A 27,013-nucleotide genomic window follows, 5' to 3' on the forward strand; every position below is an offset into this window, starting at 1 on the left:
TGAATCCGCTAACTTCTGGTTTAATTCTACAACCCATTTCTGTCCAAATCCGTCTTTTTCCCTTGCACATTTCCGCCATTTTTTGTGATTTGTTTTTGCAGTAGGGTCGTTTTTGTTCATAACCCTAATTTTCGAGTTCGGAATTTTTTTTTGATTCAAGATTCTTTGTGAGTACTTTTGAGAGCTCAACTGGGTTGTTAGATTTTTCTAGGTGTGTCGATTTTTGAGCCAACCGATCCAGAAACCAACATTTTATTCTTGGGTTTTTCGAGCTCTCTTCTGGGTCACTCTTCAAATTTTTTGAGTCTCTACTTTTGAGGGTTGCATGTTGTTTGAATGCACTACTTTACCATGCAATGTCTCGTGTTTTGCCTCCCTTAACAATTCTGGTGCGTTTCCATAATTTTTTTCCTCAAGAAAAAATTTAATGGGTTTCTATAAATTTTCCCTTAAAAATTTATATTTTGTAATTAGCAAAGTTGTATGGAATTCCTTTGAGGGTTTGTAATTTTTTCCTCATAAGTTATCTGTTGGATTTTACCGTTTTTCCTAAAAACAAAGCTTTGTATTGTCAAGTTTTGATTGATTCTTCACCTCAAAAATTATGTTGGGTTTTGACTGATTTTTCACCTCAAAAATCGTGTCAGGTTTTGATTGATTTTTCACCTCAAAAATCATATCAGGTTTTAATTGACTTTTCACCTCAAAAATCATGTCAAGCTTTAATTGTTTTTTCACCTCAAAAATCAAGTTGAGTTTTCATTGATTTTTCACCCCAAAAATCATGTTCGGTTTTCTCGATTTTCTCCTAAAAATCATGGCTTTTGTGGTTTGTTTTGGAGCATTATGTTCATGTGCACAGTTTTGGAGCATTATCTAAAGTACCATCAGTAGTCTTCTCAACAGACATCCTCTGCTCCCAATTCAAAAGGCTCCTAGAAGAAAAACATTCAATGCAACTATTGCCACAAGTTTGGGCACGTGAAGGTTGAATGTCGGAAGTGCTTAGCTGCCCTATCTAAGCAATCTAGTTCACAGCCCACAGCGAACAGTGTGGAGCACTTTGAGTAGACATAATTTGTCTTTTATGCTTTTTGACAGCTTCGTACTCTAGATAGATTAACCATTAAGGAAGGGTATTATGATATTAGATAGTTTCTATTACCTTTGTTTAGTATCTAATAGTTATCTATTGTAAATATTAGAATGTTTCTAATATTTAGTTAGCTTTAGTTAGTTGCAACTTTTTTAACTTTCTTTCAGCTAAAATAGAATGTTCCTATTCTTTACGATCGTTTCCTAAGAAAACAACATTTTATTCTTTTGTATATATAGACCTCTCGATCTCTGTTAATATTAAGAAAATATTTTCCAATTACTTTCGTAATGCATTCAACATGTGTGTGTGTGTGTGTGTGTGTGTGTGTGTGTGTGTGTGTGTGTGTGTGTGTGTGTGCATAAATATATATATGTATGGATGTCTAAGATATCAATTCACTGGGATTTTCCCAAGATGTTGATTCTAATGCTCGTCGATGCGCTAATGCATCTGGGTTCTACACTCATGCTCCTAGGAGTTGCATCCTGGACTGTGGGTTCTCTTTGGATGTGGTGAAGAGCATCTAGAGAGAACCCACAGTCCCAAGATGTGGTTCCTACGAGCATCATGAGAGCATCTGGGCACATCTGGAGAGCACCCGTGGCCAAAAGGCCTTTTAGACACCCAAAGTCACAAGTGACTATTTTTGCATGTGTTTAATTGTTTTTATCCTTTTTGCTCATTTTTGTTCCTAAACCCTAAGACGGACCTAAAAGAGTCCATTCATTTTTCATTCTTCTCATTTTGTTTGCAGTTGGACTCTACTCTCATTTGGTCTCCATTTTGGCATTTTGAAAGCAAAGTCATTATTTTTGAATAGGATATTCGTGGGGTGTCAAATAGCTTCTACGTAGGACTTCTAAGCATCTAAGGTAAGCATTTGATCCCATCATGAAATCTTTTACTAATTTTATTAGATGATGATGAATTTCTCAAGTTTTGGAAGAGTTCTTGCAAGGTTTTTCTCCAAAAAAATTTAAAGAAATAAAGAAACAAGTTTAGCTATTTTTTTAATATTTTTGCACTCATATGCTTCATGTTTATAGTTTATATCTAATTTAATTTTTTTATTTTCTTATTAGATTCATAATTTGTATTGTGCAAGAATGGCCACTAATGGTAGTCAAAGTTCAACAACAAGGCAAGGTGAACAAAGGGATAACTTCAAAATTGATGTAGTGTCTCCATTATACCACAAAATTATCACAAGTTTCAAGAAGTGGGTCATACATTTGGAAATGTAATGTATCTCATAATAAACCATTCAAAAACTCATTCTAGAGTCAAAGCTCATTTAATGGACCCTAGTGCTAAAGGAATAGGATTGTGCAAAGGAAGCAAAGATGGAAAAAGGATGAGCGGTACACAATTAGCAAGATTTATAAAAGAACAAGAAGTTCTTGATCATTTAGCTAACAAATCAAGAATATGTTTTTATCAACCTTCATCCGGAAAGAGCAAAATGAAATTGTCCATTGATCATGTTCTATCCTCCAAACATCCATTCTTGCAAATACCTATACTGGGAGAGGAAGAGGATGAAGTAGAAGTTATTACCTGCAAAAGCATTTTGTTGGATCACGCAGATAAAATGGAGCCAAGGGAACTTGTTGATCAAGCAATTGCATGTTGCCTTTATGCCAATGGTCTTCCTTTCAACTTGGTAAGATCGCCATATTGGAAGGAAATGGTCGCAGTCATCATTAAAGTGTCGGCTGATTACACTAGTCCTAGGTATGAAAAGGTGTGTACTGCTCTTTTGCAAAAAGAAAAGACTTCTAAGAGAAATCTCTTCAACCAATTAAAACTTCTTGAAAAACTTCCAATATAACTATTGTGTCTGATGGATGGAAAGATACGAAACCAGCTATTGATTACTCTGATTGCAATGTCCCCCAAGAGGACAATGTTTTTTAGGATGGTTGATGGTGAAGAAGTTAAGGATTCACAGTTCGTTTCTAGAATCCTCACTGAGGCAACTGAGATGGTGTGTAGTGAGAATGTAGTCTAGGTGGTTACAAATAATGCCAACAATTGTAGGGGTGCGGGTAATTTGGTTGAGAGTTGGTATGACCATATTTTTGGACACCGTGCACCATACACTCTCTAAACTTGGTCAAGAAACAAATGGGCAACCAAATAGATTGGGTGAAGCAAATATACCAAAAGGGAGAGGAGATACGAATGTTTGTGACAAACCATCACATGTCACAATCCACATTCAAATAATATGAATATAAAACTTAGTCAAATTAAATAAATAAATGCAACTAAATACTTATAATTTTTAGTTTTACCTTCAACAACTCCAACTTGGAGAATTATCAAATTGTATATAACTTTGCTTAGTATTTATTATCATATTGTTAACTTGCTTAGGTTCCTGAGACCCAAGTTGCATCTCATATTGCTGTTATGAGACGACTCCTCAAGGTGCAAGGGGCATTGAGCCAAATGGTTATTCCAAGCCAATGGGGTTAATGGAAGGCTTCAAATTCAAAGAGAGCCCAAAAGGTCAAGGCTTTGGTCTTGGATGACTGGTAGTGGGCTCGTGTGCAATTTGTATTGGATCTCACTGAGCCTATCATGACTATGCTACGCTTTGTTGATACAAATTCACCTTGCTTGGGGATGTGTACGATGGCATGGACACCATGGTAGAAAAGGAAAACCTTTCCATACAAGCACATGAGAATGACTCCAAAGAATGTAAAGCCTTATGCAATAAGATGGAAGTAATCATTCATCATCATTGGGAGAAGATGACTACCCCATTGCACCTCATCGCATATGGCTTATCTCCAAGGTACTATGGCCAAGAAATACTTGATATGTCGGATATAGTTGCACCACATGCGGATGAAGAAGTTGCTAATGGGTGCTACAATGCATTTGCAAGACTCTTCCTAGGTGATGAAATGCACAAAAAGGCAAGGCTAGAATTTAGCTTATTTGTGTCAGGATCAAAACTTACTCCATATGCAATAAAGGCCAAAATGTCATGGGAGATATCACATGGTGGTACATGTATGGTTAACCATTCAAGCATCTACAACTTCTTGCAATCAAGATCCTCTCACAAGTATTGTGTTTGTTTTTGTTTTAACAGTTGTATCCTACAATCTAGTGTTTGACATTCTTTAATTTGTTTTCCATTTGTATGTTTAATTTTAGGAACACTATTCAGGGTGCAAGTTCTTCTATTATTGAATGTAATTGGAGCACATACTCCTATATCCATCCAGTGAAGCCCAACTGGTTGGGCTCAAAGAAAGCTAAGGACTTGGTTTATATACATAGAAACTTGTGTCCTTTGTCATGTAAGGAGGATGGATACAGGGGTCAACCGAGCTTTGGGATGTGGCCCCTAGAAGTGCAAACTTGGATGCAGTGTTACAGGATCTTACTACAATCATAGATGATGATGTTAATAGCATCATGGCAGGTGCATCTAGCACAAGTGGAACCATGTTTGGTTCAAATGATATTGAACTAGCAAGTCTTGCAGCACAAGGAGATGATGAGAATGTGAATTATTTTTAGAATCCTTATGATTCTGAACAATTGAATTTGACTAGTGAATCTTGAGTCTTGACTCTTGATTAATCAACATTGAATCATGAACTAAGTTTTGATTTTGTAATTCAAATTGCATTGGAATCTTGAACTTGAGTAATTTACTAATCAGTTATCTCAATTTGTATATTTGTCACTATGTTTGTGAAGTTTGAAGTTGAACTATCAATGGTGAAGTATCATGCTATGGAATGGTTTATTTTTGTATATTTCTTGCATGTCTTTGTGATACACACACCCACATATATATATGCATCCAAATGCATCCAAAATCAAAAAAAAAAAAAATCACACATCGGCATCAGCATCAGAATCAGAATCAGAATCGGCAACATAGCATATACATATGTATATGTATGTATGTAAGTATGCATGTATGTGTACTCATATACATGTGTGTATATATCAATACATGCATACATAGAAATATATAGAGGTTGCGAGATTGTAAGTAATTGTTCAGGGGGCCCTTACCCTTTGCAATAGGCCTGCAGGGGTATGCATGTGCATTTGTGCATTAATCAAGCATCTACATTCTTAATCAGAAGAAGCAGCATTTAAAACAATATACATCTGTGATATGTATCCAGTGCCTTAGTCCACATATCATCAGTTAAAGGTTATGAAAAAGACAACAAAATTCAAAGAAGACATGAAGCAATCATTCTTTTTGAAGTAAATTCAAAATTGCAAAACAAGGAATAAGCACAAAATAAATGTCTTAGGTCTTTATTATTACTACTTACTTCTTTGAATTCATCATTAGATCTATAAACTGCATCCTTACTCATTCCCACTCTTCCTGATGGCACTGATGTGAAAAAAGGAGTTTCTCCTAAGATATTTCCGTCAAGAACAGGAGCTGGTGGCTTCATAAACAGTTCCACATCCAGAGACCGTCCAAACTGGGGAATTTTTGTATCCAGCTTTGTTGAAACTATCACGGTTCGGGACATCTCAGGGTCAACCTGGAAAGAGCACAATCAGCACAGCCAAGATACACAAAATGAACAGCTCCGAAAAGACATAAATTATCCTACACAAAATTAAATGACTAACATCAACATATATGTCTATTCAAGTGATAAAGGGTTAGTCTCTCCTAGCATTAACTGAAACTGAAATTGATTTTGAAACTAACAGATCTATTCATCAAAGCAGTAAGCATTTGAACTTACTTCCATAACAAAAATCATGCCAACATTAAAATTAAAATATTTATCTAGAGATGAACAAAAAAATACCTGCATAACAACTCTGCGTGTGGTGGCATTGCTCCAATCACTGCAATCTTCAAGGCATAATATAATAAATTCTTTATGTTTCATCTTGGTTCGAACAAGTGCCTCTACAGCACGTGCTTGAGCCTGCAAGTAATAATATTTTAAATCATAACCAACATTATATACAAAGTAACTATAAATAGAACCCAATATTTGTTTAACAATGTATAATAAAGCAGAATATAGCTAACATGCAATTATGACAAAAGAACAAAAGAAGTTGATAACAAAGACCACAGAACTCTTGACCAAAGGTGCAAGAGATTGAAATACTTAATTGTAAAAACCCTTAGCCGGCTATATCCTTAACAAACATCAATTTACTTTGCTAATCAAGAGTTTGACATTTTGTCAAACATTTGGCAGACAAACACTTAATAAAAAATGTTGTAAATCTCAGTCACCATATCAAAAGGTGCACAACCACTCACGAATTTTAGTTGATTTTGGCACTTCACATTTTGCCATAATAAATAGCAAACAACAGTATGCAGTTCTGAAATAATGATCAGCTTGCAATTGAAACTATTCTTGCAAATATTATGCCAAGGAATAAGAACCACAAGAGTTCAGCGAAAACCAAATTGTAACAATAACAAGTTTCACAAATATCATCACAATATTTACTGCAAAATAAGGAATTATTATTTAATTCACACTGTGAACCTGATAATGATCTCACGATGGGTGTCCAGATACACCATCAATTGCAGCCTCCAAATGATGTTAATCCAGGCAGCCAGGTGCTCAAATAACAGTTGCAAAATGTTGACCAATTACAGTAAATCTGAACGCCAACATGGAAGGTAGTTGCCACCTCCAATTGCAATGCAAAAATAGGTCCAATAGCTGACTCACGGCCTTTGAATTCTGATTTATTAACACCACAAGATACAGAGACGAGTAACACCTCTAAAGGTTTCAACAACTAGTCATTCAATGCAGATATAGCATACTATAAATGCCAGATCAGAATCATGCCCTGTAGAGAGCGCCAACTGTCAAGTTCAAGCCTGGCAAAGTCTCATGAAGGCCTCCAGCTATGTTTTCCGCCCACTAATAGCCAAACACTGCCTTCTCAGATGACAAACGACAGCCTCAAATGCCAAACAAGCTTTCAAATAGAAAAACACTAAGTGTCCATAAATGCATGGCACCGAATATAGACTCCTCTAAATAAATTCAGATCAAACCCTTGCAACTTGCAGGCGGTTACGTAATTAAATCTCCCACAAAATGTCTTCAGCTACAAGTCATATTGTATGAAGACTCCAACAATCTCCAGCTTCACAATTTTCAGAATTTAATCCACTACAACTCCAAACAAGAAGACTTCTTCCAAAGAAACAGAATCAGAAAAATGGAAGATTAATAAATCATAGAAATCTAATTCACAATACCTCAGTTGTGAATTGCCACTTCTAAAAATTACTAAGTCAATCTCCCAAACATAGATAATGACAAACAGGAGATGTGACCAGTGAAACCACTATACTTCAGCAGTGGTTTCAAACATCAGAAACTCGGAGACCCTTATACTTCAGCAAGGGCTCACAATTCGGACTCAGGAAAAAGCCACAAAGGCACAAAAAACAAATATATATTCAAGCGTGCTTTTCTCAACAAATCGGCTTGTATTTATAACCTCCAAATTCCCTTTTGTTGCCAAAACGTAACTTCACTCAAGAAGCTTCACCACACAACATTAATTTAGAAGCTTACTCTAAATTCCTTCACTTGACTTGGCTTAAATAATTAATAAATGACACTTTCCAAAGATAACTCAACCTTCAACTTTAGTGCACTTATAAAGTTAAATTATAACTTTATAATAAGCCATTTAATTATTTAATAATAATTTGGCCACTAAAAATATAATAACTCCCAAAATACACATCATTTAAATATGTCGTCTAAAATAAGAGTCATACCAATTATTTCTCCATATGACCAAATGCACTTTCTAAAAATAGAAAGGGTCCATCTCGATCAACACCAACTTACCACAAATAGTAAGTATACAACACTAAGCGCAACTGAAGTCCAATCTGAGCCAAATGAAGACCAACCTGTAGCTTACTGAATTGTGGAGAAGATAAGACCCTCCCAAGCCAAGCCACTACTACAGAAGACCCTCTATCCACAATAATTAGCCTACGAGGATCACAACAATAGGCTAATCCCTAAAACTTGGATGCCGACAAAATTGGGGATATTACATTAATGATAAGATGATAAATACTCAATGTAACATACCATTTTTACTAAGTCGAAAGTAAAGAACATATTCAAAAATTATAACCAAATATCATAACGGAATGACATGAAAAAATTTAGAAACAATACATCATACAGAAATGGAATTATTTTTGAATTTATTATACAAGCTATAAAATCAAATTTAATTAACAACTATATCCATTTCACATGAAACACAACTAAATTAACTTCCATAACTGACTTCTACAATTACATTTGAAAGAATCAAATCAATTTAACCATATTTGCAACTATAAATTTCAAAATAATATAAAAGCATGTATATGTAAAAGAATTAGAATTCATACATGAACTGAAGTAAATGCCGATTTGTTGCGCAAGCCTCAGCATCTGGTGAAGAGGAGAAGCATTGACATAGGCTTAACCTCCCAATCGCAGACGTTAACATATCCCCACAAAATCTCTTACGAGAAAGGCCATTCATACCCCGAGTTAGGCTTGGGGCACCATAGTCCTACCATCCTGATCATACCGGTGTTAGAGTGTCGGCTAAGCAACAAATGAGGTTGACGAATTCCTCCATTAACCGTCCCTCTATCAACTAGCAATCTTGACCACTAGTGATCATTTGTGGCAAGCATGCCTATAATCTACACTGTCCAAGGATTTAGCTAGACAAATGAACAGCCCAATCACGACTGCTCGACTCAATAACTGAATATATTATGAACAATCATTAGCTGACTTGGACTAAACAATTCCTTTCTTTAAATGGTCAAGTAATTAAGACACTATTTAATAGTTTGTTCTACTTGCAAGAATACCTCTCCCCTTCACCCATTTACATTTGGCTCTGCTAGCCCTAGGTGCATCCTAGGAGACTACTGGTAATTATCAGATTCTTATCAATCAGATTTTTCATTTTGTGAATACCATTCTTATTATAACCACAACTAGTATATAGCGAATACCAGTGTATTAAGTTAGAAAAATACTTCAAGCCAAAAGATGGAGCAGACCTTGTACAACATAAAATATTAAGTATTAAACAGTGGTTGAGCATTCAGCTTTAAGGGAACTATAATAGTTGAGTTGCTACGGGTATGCACCCGATATGCATAGATAAGAACTAGTCATAAATAAAGAATGAGTAGGGCCGATGCTTCTCAAAAATTATCACTACGTTTTGAGCCTTGGTTACAGCGCAGATACATAGCCAAGCTCGTGATCATCATGGTCCTTCATTTGGCAATGATATATATAAAAAGAGAAGTTTGCATTGAAAAAGTCATAGCATGAAATAAGAATACACTTGCGAAATGTTTGATGACCTCAGAAAAATAAACAATTTAATCACTGACATGACTCTTTGGGGCAACAATTCCACGCGATATGGCTTCCACCAGCACAACTCAACACTGCAAATTAAGTATGGTACTATGTTACAGAATATAGGCGGAAAGAAAGAGAGGATACTTTGGTTCAGAGAGTAATCCCATAAAAAAGAAGGGAGTGAAAAAGAGAATGATCCTTCAGTCGCGGGGAAGGGAGATAAAGCCTCTCGTGCTTCCAGTTACAAGGAGCACAATATCGGTTACAAGAACTTCATAATTTCAATTTTTAAAAGTTGATGCCAATAAGATGATAAACGCTCATCAATTTATAGTCATAATAAAACATAAAGATTATATTTTTTCATGATTTAAAAACAAATATATATATGTTATGTCATCATGCTATTGAATTGTACCTACATATTCATATATCTATATGCGTGTGTAATTTTGAGAGTACGTATAATTCCTTTTTATCATTATATTCTCTCTAGGTACGCACACATATATGTATATAAACATGTAAGTGCAATTCATAGATATTATCAGAGTATCATGGTGGCAATATCTATCTATCTATCTATCTATATATATATAAAGTTTATAATGTTGATCACTTCCACAGTCTCAAAATAAGAGAGAGGTAATAGTTCTTCTCATGATATTAAATGTTTAATATTTCTCTTGTTATAAAAATTGACCATGTAGGTCATGACTATCCAAGGTATACTCTATTGCCTAGCCGTTAAATCCTTCATCAAGGTAGTTAGAGAACATACCTGATGGTCTGATGATGGACTAAATTGGTGCCCCATTCCTTAAATCCATTTAGCAATGTTTCCCCCCATTCGTCTACTCCTACAACCAAAAATGCATATTCCACAATAATAACATGTTCCTCCATTTAAATTGAAATATCAAAAAAAACACAATAACTGATAACTATCAAAACGGCTAACCACCACTAACGTTTATCTTAAAATATAAGCATTCAATTTTAGTCGAAATAACAATAATCAACTAACAAATCATTTACACATGAATCAATTCGATTAATCATAACTTCCATTTCACAAGATCATGATATCAAAGAGTTTCTAACCATTACAAGTACAACAGATATAATATTATTTTATAAGATCATAAATTTGGGATGTAACACTTAGAGTTCTAATCTTTCAAGATGGGAACGGCAGGGAAAAGGGGGACAAATTATGTTTTTGCCAAGTTTGGGGACAGCAAAGAAATGGCTATATAGCCATTCGGAAATTTGAAAATATATAAGGATATTTGCATATAAACATTGCATTCATACGAAACCATAAATAAAGTAGGCTATTCAAACATCATAGAACCTTAACATGCAACACTTCAGTAGTCAAACTCAATACTCTATATGCATTCATAATTTGGAATTCATTGTGATATGCTTGTAATATTAAAATAATAACATAAAAAATTGAAATACACCAAAGAACATAATTCAGAATTCGTTGTCAATAGCAACAAGTACAATAACCACCTTGCAAGTTGAAGCACACTGCTGTCATTTAAGTCTGATATAGAGTATCAATATACATTTTCACATTGGTAGCTGTAAATGAAATAACATTTCTATGAAACACTAACATGGAAAACCTTGGAAACTATGTTGGAACTGATTGTCGCAGGTTTGACATTGACTACAGAAAGGGTTGTTATAGATAACAAATCAAGTATATGTCTCTCAATGCTCTTCTCACTCTATACCACATTCACCAATGATCTAAATTAGGCTAACAACATTACATGCCTAAAACTACACTTCCAGTTCATTGTAAGTAGGCTGATGTTAATAAAAACAAATCTTCTATACAGTTCCGATCATGATACAAGTCTATTAGAGCAAGAAGACACCTTGTGTAATGTTCCTGTTATAAAATAAATCATTTATCAAACTATTGTAACAGGCCGCTTGATTTTTTTGTATCTCAAACCTATTCTTATTTTTGGTTTCGTAGTTTGTGTCGTCGTCAGCTATCTTTGTACAGCCTCGGAAAGTTTCCTCGACGGGTATTTAAACACAGCTTAGAGGTAGTCTTTAGGTATGCAATTTGGATTATTTTCTATGTACTGCAAATTCCTGTTGGAGTTCTCTGTTCACCATTTCGGAAGTGAAGGACCTTCCCTATTTGGTTTGCCTGGTTTTGGTGGGATTCAAGCCTCACCCTATTCCGTCGCCTGCAGCATTTTGCTCAGATCTAGCAAGTCGGAGCACCATCATATGTGAATATCCATTATGTTGGTTTGATCTACTCTTTGTTTTGTGTTGTTGTTTATCTAGATTAAATCTTGCTATTTGTTTACACAATTTGTTAGTCTGCAAAGTTCTTTGTCCATCACCTACGAATTCCAACCGTCTATCTCCAATCCCCACCATACACTGTACGGGCTCCCATTCAGGCAACGCCCTTCCCTCTTCCACACATCTTTCTCCACATTCGATACCTTCTTGTTTCCTCCCTCCACTTTTCGTATGGCCATTCTCGACACCTTCCACTCCCCTCCATAGTACGAACTCAACCCTCGCACCGTACACCTTCCTCACCCTCCGTACGAACACATAGTCCCGCCGTACGGTCAACCAGGCTTACCGTACAGCCCTCCCTTCCTGTCGTACGGCCTCCTCTGTACCGCCATTGTGCCATCCACCATGTACAACCTATCCTCCATACGAACTTCACTTACATCACATCATACGGACTTGTCCGTCCTAGGTGTACAGTCACCTGCCATCTCCATATTATCACTCCATCCAGTCATCTAGACACAGTTCAACCTACATAGGCACCCGTACATCCATACCCTCACACCATACTGCCTTCTAGAATTGCAGAAAGAGATTGTTAGAGTTTTGCTTGGGTCGGAACATTACACCTTGATGCAACCTCCAATATTCACCAATTCTTCCACAAAGGACCCAAGTCAACACAAAACCAACCTAGCACTGGTGTATTGCCACAAAATGACATAAAGATGCTTGTTCCAGATTTGTAATGCACTTTTTATACTTTCCAAAAATCTTGCAAACACTCTGCTATATGATTCTGAGCATGTAGCATGAATTTCATTATAATCTCTAATGAGAAATATAGCTCCATGAGCAAATGCCCCATCATAATGAATCTAGTAATGTATTGGTGATGAGTATACAAAGTAGCTTGAGTAGTAAGTAATCAGGGGACTTAAAATAATCTATTATCAATAAAATAAAATTTAAAATAATTAACTATTAATAAAATTACAATGAAGAAATAAATAAGTAAATTAAATTAACTATAAGAGAGAATATTGTAAAAAGTATGTTACCTTTCTAAATAGGATTCAATGATGAATAATAATAAAGATAAAATAAATGATATAATATTGAATAAAATAAATTAACTAAATCTAGTGAAAAGTCGAGATATGTAATAAAGAGATGTGACTCCTTCAAATTAAGATTTAAAAGGGAGGAGAGTTCATTTGAAGAGGAAGGGAGAAGAAAAGAGGAGAGGAGTTAAAAATGGATTAATGGAAGAGGAGGGGAATGAGAAGAAAATAAGGAAGGGAACTTTTCAATAGGTTGCAAAGACCATAGGATGTGACTTTTCAAAAGGGTTGTAACTATGAATATTTGTGACTCTTCAAAAAGGTTGTCATTATGAAGTGTTGTGACTTTTCAAAAAGATTGTGATTATGAAGGGTTGTAACTTTTCAAAAGGATAAAAGTGGCGAATTAGAGGCAACCAAAGGTATGTCATATTCAATATTTATATTGATCATATGAAAGAAAATAATCAATCATGTATGAGATGAGAAATTTATAGTTCTCGAAGAGACCAAATTTATCTTGGTAGAGGGCATTAATTAAGAATGCCAAATTTCTCTTAAGAGAACTCACTAAGATTATAAGGCATTTTTGTGAATGTTGATATTCCAAAATGGAATCCAAAGAGAGATTTCCAAAGAATCTCTTAAAGACAATATACATTGTAGTGGTAAATCATATGCATGTGTTAGAGACAAGAGGCTTGGTTAGAGGTGGGTTCTTTTCAAAGTATTTATTGCTAATGGGTTTTCTCATTAATAGAGATCCTAGAGGCCTTAGAAGGTGCTCTCAATGTGATAGTTACGTAATTGAGAATTATTCTCATTAGAGGGTTAGGCAAATCTGAGTAGAGTCTCTTCTAAGGATCAGACATGTGTAGCATGGCTTAGCACTTAGATGATTTAATATTTATTTATCTTGTTAATCACTAATATTTGTTTCATGTGTAACTGTGTTTATTTCATATTCATATATGTTTATATTACATCTTTCATCTACTTATAGTTGTTATAAGTTTTAAGCATCAAGAACTAAAACCGAAAGAAGGGACATTACACTGGTATCAAAGCATGATCCTGCAATTTTGCAGGGTTAAAAAAAGATATAGAGAAATAATTCATATGAAAGACTGATATGAGAGTCAAAGGAGATTGGAACAAGTTCAATCATAGGCACGAAAACAACCTAAGAATTTAGACTAAAATACGTACATCTTTCAAATCAATAGAAAAAATTAACTAATTAATCGAGGACCAGCAATTTGAGGAAGGGTGAACTGTCATGTCCCCATTTTAAGATAGAATTTTAATAATAGTTATACTTTATTAAATAAATAATGACCATAAAATCATATCCTAAAAATAACATTAAAATATAAAAACAAGAAATAATAAAATATTTTATTATAATATAAATAAATATATATATAATCTATTATCAATAAAATAATATTTAAAATAATAGAACCATAATGAGTAAATAAATAAATAAAATTAACTACAAGAGAGAATATTGTACAAAGTATGTTACATTGCTAAATAAGATTAAATAATAAATGATAATAAACATAAAATAAATAAGTACATAAATAATACAACATTGAATAATATAAATTAACTAAATCTAATGAGAAGCCAAGAGATGTGTAATAAAGAGATATGACTCTTTCAAATTAAGATATAAAAGAGAGGACAGTTCAAAGTATGTTACATTGCTAAATAAGATTAAATAATAAATGATAATAAACATAAAATAAATAAGTAAATAAGTAATACAACATTGAATAATATAAATTAACTAAATCTAATGAGAAGCCAAGAGATGTGTAATAAAGAGATATGACTCTTTCAAATTAAGATATAAAAAAGAGGACAGTTCATTTAAAGAGCAAGGGAGAAGAAAAGAGGAAAGGAGTTAAAAAAGGACTAATGGAAGAGGAAAGGAATGAGAAGAAAATAAGGAAGGGAACTTTTCAACCAATTGCAATAACTAAAGGATGCGACTCTTTGACGAAAATATTTGTCTCTTTAAAAAGGTTGTAATTAGCATGTGCTGTGACTTTTCGAAAGGATCGTGATTATGAAGGGTTGTGACTTTTCAAAAGGATAAAAGTGATAAATATAGTTGCAAATTAGAGGCAACCAGAGGTATGTCATATTCAATATTTATATTAAGCATATGATAGAGAAAATTACCAATAATGTATCAGATGAGAACTTCATAGTTCTCACTGACACATTTCAGGGCAGGAGAATCCCCAAAGGAGATGTCCTAGCCCCCAACAAATAATCACACAACGGAAACAAAATAATAATGCAAGATCTTATACCAAATTACAATAATTTATTCATAAAACAACTGTTACATGCAATGTGTCGAGCTCTAAGGCCTTCCCGGTTATGGCCAAATACAAAGCAATTACAATAATAGTTCTGCAAAATCCCTCAATATCCAACCCAAACACTAACTAATCCAGATCCACACTCTAGTAGAAACCTCCAAGGAAGATCTCAACTTGTGCTCACAAGCCCACCAAACAATCTCCTTGTTTTCCAAGCCACAACCACTAGCTCTACTCTAACTTTATCCAAGATCCAAGTGTAAACTGCCTCACGTTCGGCACTCTGTCCACACACTCACAACTTCATCACAATCCTACCATAGACTGCCTCACATTCGGTGCTCTGTCCACACACTCAGGAAAACTTGCCCTTTAGCCACTCCCACACTCACTTCTTTGAATGAATGAATGAATCATTCCATGAATGAATGACTAAAAGACTCCACAAGACTCCCTACTTATACCAATCTAAGCCACAAGTCAGCCTGCAACAATAATTAAATGTCCAAAATCGATACCCAAGCAAAATCGCAATATCTCCTAGCTCCGATTGAATTAGAACTCGTGCTTCAAACTGAAGGTAGTACTTTAGGTCCTTTACAACCCCTTAAGCTCGCTAAGGCTGATTCATTAAGGATATCCTCGCATTCATCCTGCCAATTATGGACAAAAACCTGTCCTGCAAACTGCCAGAAATTGATACTATAGGAGAATTGTCGTATCTCCCAACTTATAATGAATTAGGACTAGCGACCGTAACCAGAGATAGTACTCTAGGCCCTCTTTAATCCCTAAACTTTGCGGCCTCTAACTCATCACAAAAAATTAGTTACACGGCTCGCAATAGGCACCCAAAAAACAGAAAACACATCTCCAACAGCAAGGTAAAACGGCTCAAACTTCAACTCAATCCATCCAATCTTTATGCAATCATGAGGAAAAGTTCTCCAATGTGTCTCCAACACATCCCTAACCATGAAAAGCATAACTCCACCAAAATCCAAGCTCGATGCTCCTGCATCACTCACAGAGGCCAAGTTTATCTTAGTAGAGGGCATTAATTAAGAATGTCAAGTTTCTCTTAAGAGAATTCACAGAGATTATAGGGCATTCTTGTGAATGTCAATATTTCAATATGGAATCTAGAGAAAGATTTACATAAAATCTCTTAGAGACACTATATATTGTAGTGGTTAATTAAATGCATATAAGATTTACATAAAATCTCTTAGAGACACTATATATTGTAGTGGTTAATTAAATGCATATATTACAAACAAGAGGCATGGTTAGAGGTGGGATATCTGCCAAGTCTGTATTGTTAATGTGTTTACTCATTAATAGAGATCCTCGAGGCCTTAGAAGGTGCTTTCAATATGATGGTTTCCTTATTGAGAATTATTCTCATCAAAGGGTTAGGAAAATTTGAGTAGAGTCTCTTCAAAGGATTAGGTAGGTGCAGCATAGTATTAGTACTTAGATGATTTAATATTTATTTATATTGTTAATCTTTTTTCACGTATAACTATGGTTATCTAATATTCATGTATTTTTATATTATATCTTTCATCTACTAATAGTTGTTATAGGTTTTAAGCATCAAGAACTCAAGCCGAAAGTAGGGACATCACATAGGCCTTAGAAGGTGCTCTTGTATATTTAATGTGTTTGCTCATTAATAGAGATCCCAGAGGCCTTCAAAGGCACTCTAAATATGATGGTTGCCTTATTCAGAATTATTTTCATCAAAGGGTTAGGCAAAAACGAGTAGAGTCTCTTCTAAGGATTAGCAGGTGTAGCATGGGATTAGCACTTAAATGATTTAATATTTATTTATCTTGTTAATCACTAATATTTGTTTTCATGTGTTACTGTGGTTATTTAATATTCATGTATTTTTGTATTATTTATTTCATCTACTTATAGTTATTATGTGTTTTAAGCATTAAAAACTCAATCCGAAAGCAAGGACATCACATAGACCTTAAAAGATATAATACCCTAGCCATTCTCTCATAATCAGAGTGCAGTAGGGTGCCCTACTAATACTTCTCCCTTAAACTACTATTGCAAAAGGGTGCCCTCGGTGGTTCTCCTTCAACTACTTCTACAATTGGGTGCCCTTAGCAATTCTCCCTCAATCACAACATGGTAAGGTGTCTTTACAGTGGTTCTCTCTTAATAGTCATTGCAATTGGGTGCCCTTCACAATTCTCTCTTATTTGCAACCTTGGTATCTTCTACAATAGGGTTACCTAGCAGTTCTCCCTCAACTACTTCTACAATAGGGTGCCCTTAGTGATTCTCCCTCAATCACAACGTAGTAGGGTGTCTTTACATTGGTTCTCTCTTAGCAGTCGTTGCAATGGGGTGCCCTTAGCAATTTTTTCTTAATTGCAGCCTTAGTTTCTTCTACAATAGAGTTCCTTGGTGGTTCTCCCTTAATCACAGAGCAGTAAGGTGTCCTTGTATCATTTCTCCCTTAACATGCTACTGCAACAGGGTGCCCTAGTAATTCTCCCTTAATTGCATCCTTGGGAAGGTGCTAGCAATAGGGTGTCCTTAGCGGTTCTCCCTGAATTATAGTACAATAGAATGCCCTTATAATGGTTCTTCCTGGCTACTAATGCAATAGGGTGCCCTTCACGATTCTCCCTTGATTGTCACCCTTTTCCCTCATTTAAATTACATCTTAAATGTCTATAAATAATTATTGAGTATATAAATGTAATATTTATTATTGTTATAAATGAATTGAAATAAATCTCTAGTTTAGAGTACGGCTATGGTTGAGCCTACTTAAAGCCCCAATGTTTTCTTATTCCCTCATTTTTTAGTTGGATGTTGTTAAGACCCCCTTGATCACATTTCACTTTCTTATGCAGAGTTCCTTCTTTTGTTTCAAGTGTTGATTCTAATTTATAAAGTTGACTCTTCTTCAAACACTTATGTCTTGATTCCCAAGGGCTTCCACATCTAAAACACACACCTTTCTGTAATATGTCTTCTTTCTATTTGAGGGCTTCCTTGCCTTGGAATTAGTGTCCCCTGCTCCATTACTCTTTGCAAAAGTAACATTCCTTTTCTCTATGATCTTTTCTTGAATCTTCATGTGTGTGTTTTGCCTTAATTGAAGAATTCTCAGATCTTTCTTTTGAAGGATTTGATTCAAACTTCCTTGCTTTTTTGATGGCCTCCTCCAAGTTTTGAGGTTCAAATGGTTTCTACAAAGTTTATGGTGGAGTCTTTTTAAGTCCTATTAACATATGAGTAAGCCTCTTTTTGGAAAGATCAGAGACTATAACAGACAACCCTTGGAATTTGTGGGCAAATTCTTCCATGCCCGTTCGTTTGAGTTGGATTAGTTCTTGGAAATACCATTCAGGGTCTCTTTCATCAAATCTGCTAATAAGCTTTCGGAGAATTCCCAATAGGAGTTTATATTTTGATGGCCTAGGGAAATAAGCCCATGATGCCACCATTCATGTGGTGGCCCCTCCAAATGAAGTTATATAAACTAGGGTGTGTCTTCTTTTGTCATGAGGCTGAAGGTGAAGAAGGTAGTCAATTTATGCAACCATGCATGAACTGTGATTTTTCTAGATCCATCAAAATTTGTATGTGTTACGTTGTTTACTTTGTGTTTGAGTTCTTTTTATATGTGCCTCCTAGGTGTCTCTAATCGTTTGTATTCACCAAATTCTCTAAATGATACAACCTCTCTCATGTGGGGCTCAAGACTTGCATAAGCTCTTGCAATGTCTTTGGTTCTAGTCATTGGTTGTTCTATACTTCCTCTTCTCATGGTATCTCTTCTATGGGCAAGAACAGAGGTTGGGGTATCCTAGAAGTTGATTACACATTAATATTTTTTGAATAATTCTAACTAGTTTCACTTCCATGGGTACTTTTTTTTTCAGATTATTCATTAAATTTCCCATTTTTTGTGTGGCTTGGAGGAGGGCCTGACTTGATTTTTCCATTTGACTTATCAATTTTTGGTCTGTTTATTCTATATAAGACCTCATTTTATTGGCTAATTCATTCGTGGTGGCCTTCTTTGTTCTTCTCTCATAAGTTTCCATAAGCTTTTACTCATAGAATGGCAGGATTATGCTATGATACCACTGTAATGCTCCCTTATGGGATCTCTCATGGATTATATGCTTTTATTCTTAGATTTTACTTATCAAAGAATTCAGTCTAGTTTGTCCAAAAAAATACCATATCTCAACACTAGCAATAATTATAAGGTTTGACAGTCCTTTTGTAAAATGCTAATATTTGAGTTGATCACTAGTCTTTAACTTTTAACATATGTATACAATCGCATTATGTGAAGTTTGCTAGAGCTATGAATCCAATATCGTGAATTCTTCAAATATCATCTAGAGATAACACAACAATGTTTATCTGATCTGCAATATATGAATCTTACCAGTTTAAGAAGTATGTTGTCTCAAATATAACTTATGGTAATGTAGTAATAGTTGTGGCTTCGAGTGGCTCTTTATAAGCATGAAATGATGTTGTTGGTTGCTAAGAAATGAAATATGGAATAGAAATGTCCACAATGATTACAGGCAAAATGTTACTTAATGCCCCTAATCCCTCCAAATAGATTGGCCTCATATATCCTCGAAAGGCCTCCCGTTAAGAGTTATGACTCTTCAGATATTAATGAAGAGTTTTGTCTTTCCCTAAAATAAATTATAACAACTCACACCCCTTAAAATAAGTAGTAATGGTGGTCACTGATTTGTCCAGGGGATTAATAGAGATCTCACCCCAATCTAAGATATTCCAATCTTCCCGTGTCAACGGTCTATTAGTTGTTAATTGGTTGTTTTGTACTCATTTGTTGACAGATGAATCTTTGCCGCTGTTCTTATCAATCAGCATCGACTTCTTCTAAAAACAATACAATAATATATTATATTGTCTTGTCATGATGAATTCCTTCATTGCTAAGAAAGGAGATTGTCGTTCTTCAGACCTAGATGATTAATATTATTGTATTTCTTTATTTAGCTTGAAAGATTAATAATATTCTTAGTAATATCCTTGGTCTCAATGCAATGAATAACTTGATCGTATCGTTTCCTCTTAAAGCTTGAGCTAGTAATAGTAGCCACCATATGTTCTATTGCAGTTCTTAAATATATTAATTACCAATTCATTGCAAATTCATTGACACGAAGCAATAGTCAGATTTTTAGTCTTGATTGTTCTAGGATAGCTGAAATAATTGTTGACTTGCCCTCTCCTTATATGCTTACCATGATCACTGTCAATTTCGTAGTATCCTCTTCTTATATAGTTGTCGTAATATCTGTCAACTTTGTAGTATTGACTCTGCCTTCAGTTATTTTAACCAGAATGCTCTAGTTGGATTGTCACCTTAGCATAATAGATACAAGCACATTAGCAAAGATGAGATAAGATGTTGTTCAAATTGTCGTATTCAGGTTGTTCTATTCTTGCTTGTAAAATTATATTCGTCAACTCACTATTGCGAATGATGAGTCTCCATTCATGATTGATACAATAATTGTCTTCAGTAGTGTCCTTTTGTAATTATAAGGTATTTATTATTTATTTATTTTCATTTATTTCTATTTCAATTCTTTAATTATTTATTAATATTAATATTACTCTATGTTCCCTCGGGACGCGTCCCCCCCACCCCAAAAAAGTCAGCGTTTCGGGGACAGGATGTCCCCTTCATTGGGGACTTGCATCCATCCCCAATTTTTTAACACACAAAAAATAAAAATATATATAAAATGTCACTTTTGCCATCCCCATTTGTCGTCCCCTGCCGTCCCCAAAATCGGCAAAAAAATTTGCCGTCCCGGAAACCCATCCCTCTGTCCCCTGCTATCCCCGTCCAAGAAATTCGAGGGAATGTAGATATTATTTATTAAAGATATCAGATTTCCACAATCCAGGATAATTATTTTCTTGCTTCTGGGTAAGATTGTGTGTGAATTTTTGCATCAACGTTTCGGATCATATTCAATGATCCATCATCAGGATGAAAGTGCTATTGTGTGTGAGTTTTTGCATCAACATTTCGAATAATACTCAATGATCCATCATCAAGATGAGAGTGCTTGTGTGTGAGTTTTTGTATCAACGTTTCGGATCACTCTCATCCTGATGATGGATCATTGAGTATGATCCGAAACGTTGATGCAAAAACTCACACACAATCTTACCCAGAAGCAAGAATATAAATATTATTTATTGTTATGTAGTATTATATTAATAAATATTTAATTAATATATTACTATTAATAACGGTTATAGAAATATTGTTATATTACTATTGATAACAGTTATATAAATATTGTTATATTAATGATAGCTTACATTATATATTTATTATTTCTAATATATATTATTGAATTCTATTGTGGGAGTTGCAAAATTAGAGCATCATCATTCCATCATGTTCTCTTGACAAAGATCAATACCAAATACCATTTTATGAACATTTTCAATTATGGGTTTACTGTTTATTACATTGATCACGTTGGTTCAAAGCAATTCATGGTAAAAGGCATAATCTATATGTTGATAAGATGGGTGATTGTAACATAAGAAATAGGAGTTACTTATTCAAATGGACAAACCAACGAACATAGGCCTAACTCCTACATTGCATTCGAAGGAAGATGATTCACTAGGCTCAAGAAAGCTTAGGCACTTTGTGGGTGAAATAATCCTTTGGTTGTACCAATGTGATTAGAAATGCAAGATATAGGGTTACAAAAGGGGAAAAAGATGGTTTTCTATAAATGCATGATGATTGAGAACTAACAAACCAATTCTGATGTCGGAAATGGTAGTCTAACTAACCTGCAAATTCAATTTGGAGTTGAATTGGAGAGACTTGGTAATCTAGGATGACTATGTCGCTGCACTTTATGTTAAAAAAAATGGATCGGCTTCTGCAAATATAATTATATTGCCATTGTTACAGATATTTTCCAAATGCAGATTTCGATCTCATATAAGTATGAGAGGAGACATGTCTCCAAGGTTTAAACATCATTAGTTACTATATTAATAATATAAATAACAATATGTATAATATATACATTATTATATATATAATATAATATATGTAATATATAATATATAATATATATATATAATAATATATGTGTATAAAAGAATATTTATCTAATGATGATTTACCATCAATAATGAAACTCATGATCATATCAATCTGACTGTAACTACAAACTTAACACTCCTCTTAGTTAGGAAGGATTGATATAGAACATATTATGTTCTTGAGTATATGCAGAGATATCATCTCAGTATGATATTCCTAGAATGGCATATTTAGGGATATCAACATAAATCAACGCACACATATATGTAATAACATATATTACATATGGAATTGGCTTTGATTCACAATGAGGCTAAATTTCTCAACACTTATTCTTTAGCAAAGAGGGAATTGAAGCAAATTCTATAACTTTAATGTAAGTTTAAACACCACCTTAAGTGTGGTCTATAATAAATTTATATTATAGTGTCTGGCAAGAATCGGCCTAAAGAACCATCAATAATGAAACTCGTGATCATATCAATCTGACTGTAACTACAAACTTAACACTCCTCTTAGTTAGGAAGGATTGATATAGAACATATTATGTTCTTGAGTATATGCAGAGATATCATCTCAGTATGATATTCCTAGAATGGCATATTTAGGGATATCAACATAAATCAACGCACACATATATGTAATAACATATATTACATATGGAATTGGCTTTGATTCACAATGAGGCTAAATTTCTCAACACTTCTTCTTTAGCAAAGAGGGAATTGAAGCAAATTCTATAACTTTAATGTAAGTTTAAACACCACCTTAAGTGTGGTCTATAATAAATTTATGTTATAGTGTCTGGCAAGAATCGGCCCAAAGAACCATAACAATGTAATACCATGATGAGCGGTTATCAAGGTGTCCGGCAAAATCCAGCCCAAAGAACCATGATAACACTCGCTCCAACACATTTTGGTGTTAGGAGATAGGTCTACTATTGATAAGATCATCACCTTACAATAGTTACCTTATGTTCGTTATCATAACTTCCGGCACATTGGGACAACAACTTAATGTAGTATGTTATGATAATAGGTCCAGCTATTGATAAGATCGACACCTTTCAATAGCTCCCCTCTAAATATATACATCAATAAAAGATCGTCACCTTTCATGACATAATCACGACAACATCATGTAGTAACTCACATGATATCTGCCATGAACCAAGTCAAAGGGTGGACCCACCATAGCTACTACTAGAGGGTGGAACAAAAGGTTTTCACCTCATACTTCTCCCTCATAGAGGAGAGCACATTACAAAGAATTTCTCTTAAAACTCCTCCTCATAGAGAAGATATCATCCACAAAGGATTGCATCTCAAAATTTCTCCCTCTGAACATCAATTCTGGGAAGTCAAGTCCTCTAGTTACTTCCTCAGAAACTCTCTTCACCCAAAGATGCCTGCCGAACTCATTCTGAATCTGATATCAATTTTCTTGATTTTCTGGTGATAAGTCATCACTTCCTCATGATATGCATAGGAGTAGGCCCATCAACATCATGCAATGACCCACATGTATTTCTAAACTCCCTCTGAGTATCAATCTTCTAAGCTTTTGCTTTGCCTTCGAAGAAGTGTCATACTCTGTCTTACAGTAGAAGAATACTCATAATCTCAGTCATCAAAGATATTTGGTTCAAGATCCTAACTTTATCTAACCTGATCGCAACTTCTTTGAAGTTACTATCATAAGCTGCCTAATGTGCCATTCTTCTTTTCCTACAAGATCAACTTTAGATACAAAGGAAATGATCAGAAAATAACTAATATAGTACATATAAAACTGCAAATGACAAAGAGACTATAATGAGTAGATAAATGTAATACTTAAGAATAATAAATAATTATCTGTCATCACCATCAAATCAGAAAATGCCTCCAATGGGGAATAAAAACATTGGTTACGGTAATTATTCACCCCCCGGCCCCTCAATGTAAAATTCCCACTCCTCTATCGTTGAACAATTTCTTTTTTCCTTTTTAATATATATTACAACCATAATCTATTTTCGCTCTCAACCATGAAGCTCTCACTTTCTCTCATTCAACACGTCACAAACATCTCCTCCAAACACCAAATTTCTAAAGAACTAACAATGGTTTGAATCTTTCTTGTGGACAGCCAAAACTCCATTCAAACTAGTGCCTATATGTCACACTCTCCCCAATGCCTACAAAAGTATATGAATCACTGATTTCATTTATTGGTATGTGAGTATGTGAGATAGCCGAACATTTTTAGTAATGTGAGTAACGTCCCTTCCTTAAATGGCTTCAAATAACAGAATAATAACTTCTAATTCTTGAATTCACTTTCTCTAAGTATTACACTTCACTTACATAGTGTGAATTCAGTTCAAACACTATATTTAATTCAAGTAATATGTCTAAATAATACGTGAGTATGGGGACATTTATGAGGACAATCTTTGATCACTTAGAGGGATATATATTTATAGCTCTTTATATAGATGCTGAATATATATAGATAACAAGCTCAGATTTCTTGCAGTGATTAGTTCCCTTAGTCTGGTGTAGAAATATAAACAATTGGATGGAGCAATGTTACTTACAGTATTATATAGCTGTTGCAGATATATAATTGTAGGTCTGCAAACTTAATTATGTACTCGCTGTAAGTTGCCTATCTCATAAATTACAATTATATTTCTGATCTGGAGTGTACTCTCTAACCAGTAGGCAATTATTTTTCCTTTGGGCGATTTCTCTGGATGGAATAAGAAACTGTTATTTCTCTCTCTGTTTTCTTTGGTACGAGACTGGGTTCTTGTAATGTTGAAGGTATTATATATGACATGCTCTTCACAATATGCAATGGCTAACAACGTTGTGGATTATAATGTATGATCACTCTTTCTGATCATTCTTGCAAGAATGTTATGTCTGGTGTTGCACTCTATTCCCATAAAATGGTGTCATCTTTTATTTGGGCAGTGTAACTTATTCATTTTTCATCGTTCATATTGTCATTCATTGATTGACCAAGTGAATGCTTTTATCCCTCTCTTAATTATATTTTCTTTATTTTACCCAAACTGTATTATCGCTATTACTTTGATCCTCTTGATGGCTCTTTGTGGACACCGCAAGCCATACATGTTCCAGGAAACTACTTACATCATATATGTCATCTGTTCATCTTTGACTGAGGCAAATGTTTATGCTCTGCTGATAATGTGTAACCAACCTGTCACACGGATGAATTCCTTGCATGTGAATCTGCCTTTCTTGTGGACAGCGGTATGTTTGGCTATTAATCTGTGATGTCCCCTTCTAGCTAGAGACATCACTTTAGCTGGTGATTAGCCTATCAGAGACCCTCGTAGGCTAATAAGATTGGATAGAGGGTCACCTTGGTGTGGAGATCCTCCAAGGCCCAGAGCAGAGTACTCTTCTGGGTTGCCAGAGTTTGTTTATGATGAGTTTTGCTTTGAGTTTGGCTTGGTCAGGCTATTTTTAGCAGTTTTGGAGTTATAAAGATAGACCCCTGCTATTTTTAGTAAAGGGGTATCGTCATATGTAGTTCTATCATGTTAGCTCCCAATCCAAATGACATTCAAAAATGTTGAGTAATAATGGAGATATTAATGTTTATTTAGTTAAAATAAACATTATTGGTTTTGAGCCTATATTGTTAAGTTATAATATATAACTTAAGTGAGGGTCATGATATCGTAAAAGGGGCCATTGTTTCAATTAATTGTGGGTCCAAGCTTATGGAAAAATTAAAAAGGATTTTCTAAGTTTTAATGTAATAACATTTTTAATGTTATTATTATATCTTTTATCCCACATTGAGCGTGGAGACTCATTCTGGAGTTGAGGAGTCCTTATAAACAAACCTTGTCTTCCTTCAAGAGCAGGTTATGAGAATTGCTTAAAAACTTTGCCTTGTGAAATTTCTTGAAGTTGTGGCAACAAGGGTTTCTACAAATTTGAGAAGAATTCAGACTGTGGAGAACATAGTATCTTCAGAGTTGATGCAATTTGAGGGTGTGAAATATCACTTGAATTTTGCCTGTGAGTTGACTTCATTCTGGAGTCAATATTGTGTTTTAGTAGGAAAAAAGTGGATGAATCTGTTTACAGGTTGGAAGGGGTTATAACAGCAGCTACAGTGCTGTGAACAGTACAGCGCTACAGTGAATTAAAAATCAGAGATTTAATATTGCGGTTTTTGATAGGCGCTGCCCAAGGAGGAAGCAACCAGCAGCATGGTTGCGTATTGGAGACAAAAATCAGGTTTTTTCCAACTATTAATGATGATGTTTTTAATGTATTCTTCCAGCAATAAGTATTGTACATACATTAGGAGCCATCTGAATAAATGAATTTGATTAGCATTACAACCAGATTTGAGTTATAATTTTAGGTAAGATTAGTTTTCAATATTTGTATTTTCTTTTCATCAACTCAAAAACCCAAAAACAGCTTAAAACATTCAAAAACAAACCAAAAACAATCATTACACCCAGGGAAACAAACAGTGATCAGCGTAGAGCCTATTTGGGGTTCTTACATCAGTTTCCACCACCTTCGGCACTTATAATCTCTTCTTCCCAACTTTGTTGTTTGAAATGACTCCTCCTTCATGGCATCACAATCCTATCCACATCCTCTTCTTCCGCTGCTGGTTTCATACTTGTAATGTGC

General features: G+C 34.6%; 1 protein-coding gene across 2 annotated transcripts in view; it reads right to left on the reverse strand.

Moving 5' to 3' along the window:
- The window catches only part of ARC5 (P-loop containing nucleoside triphosphate hydrolases superfamily protein), a 246,658-nt gene that overhangs the window by 146,186 nt on the left and 73,459 nt on the right, over positions 1 to 27,013 (reverse strand). For both annotated transcript variants that reach the window (XM_089829852.1, XM_089829851.1), the window contains exons 3-4: positions 5,920 to 6,042; positions 5,422 to 5,643 (exon numbers count right to left, since the gene is read on the reverse strand). In XM_089829852.1, the coding sequence (XP_089685978.1) occupies positions 5,422 to 5,643; positions 5,920 to 6,042 (345 nt within the window). The remainder of the gene's footprint in view (positions 1 to 5,421; positions 5,644 to 5,919; positions 6,043 to 27,013) is intronic.

This window comes from Cupressus sempervirens, chromosome 5, assembly GCF_028749045.1.
Source record: "Cupressus sempervirens isolate cs-2001-9-10 chromosome 5, ASM2874904v1, whole genome shotgun sequence".
Lineage (NCBI taxonomy): Eukaryota > Viridiplantae > Streptophyta > Pinopsida > Cupressales > Cupressaceae > Cupressus > Cupressus sempervirens.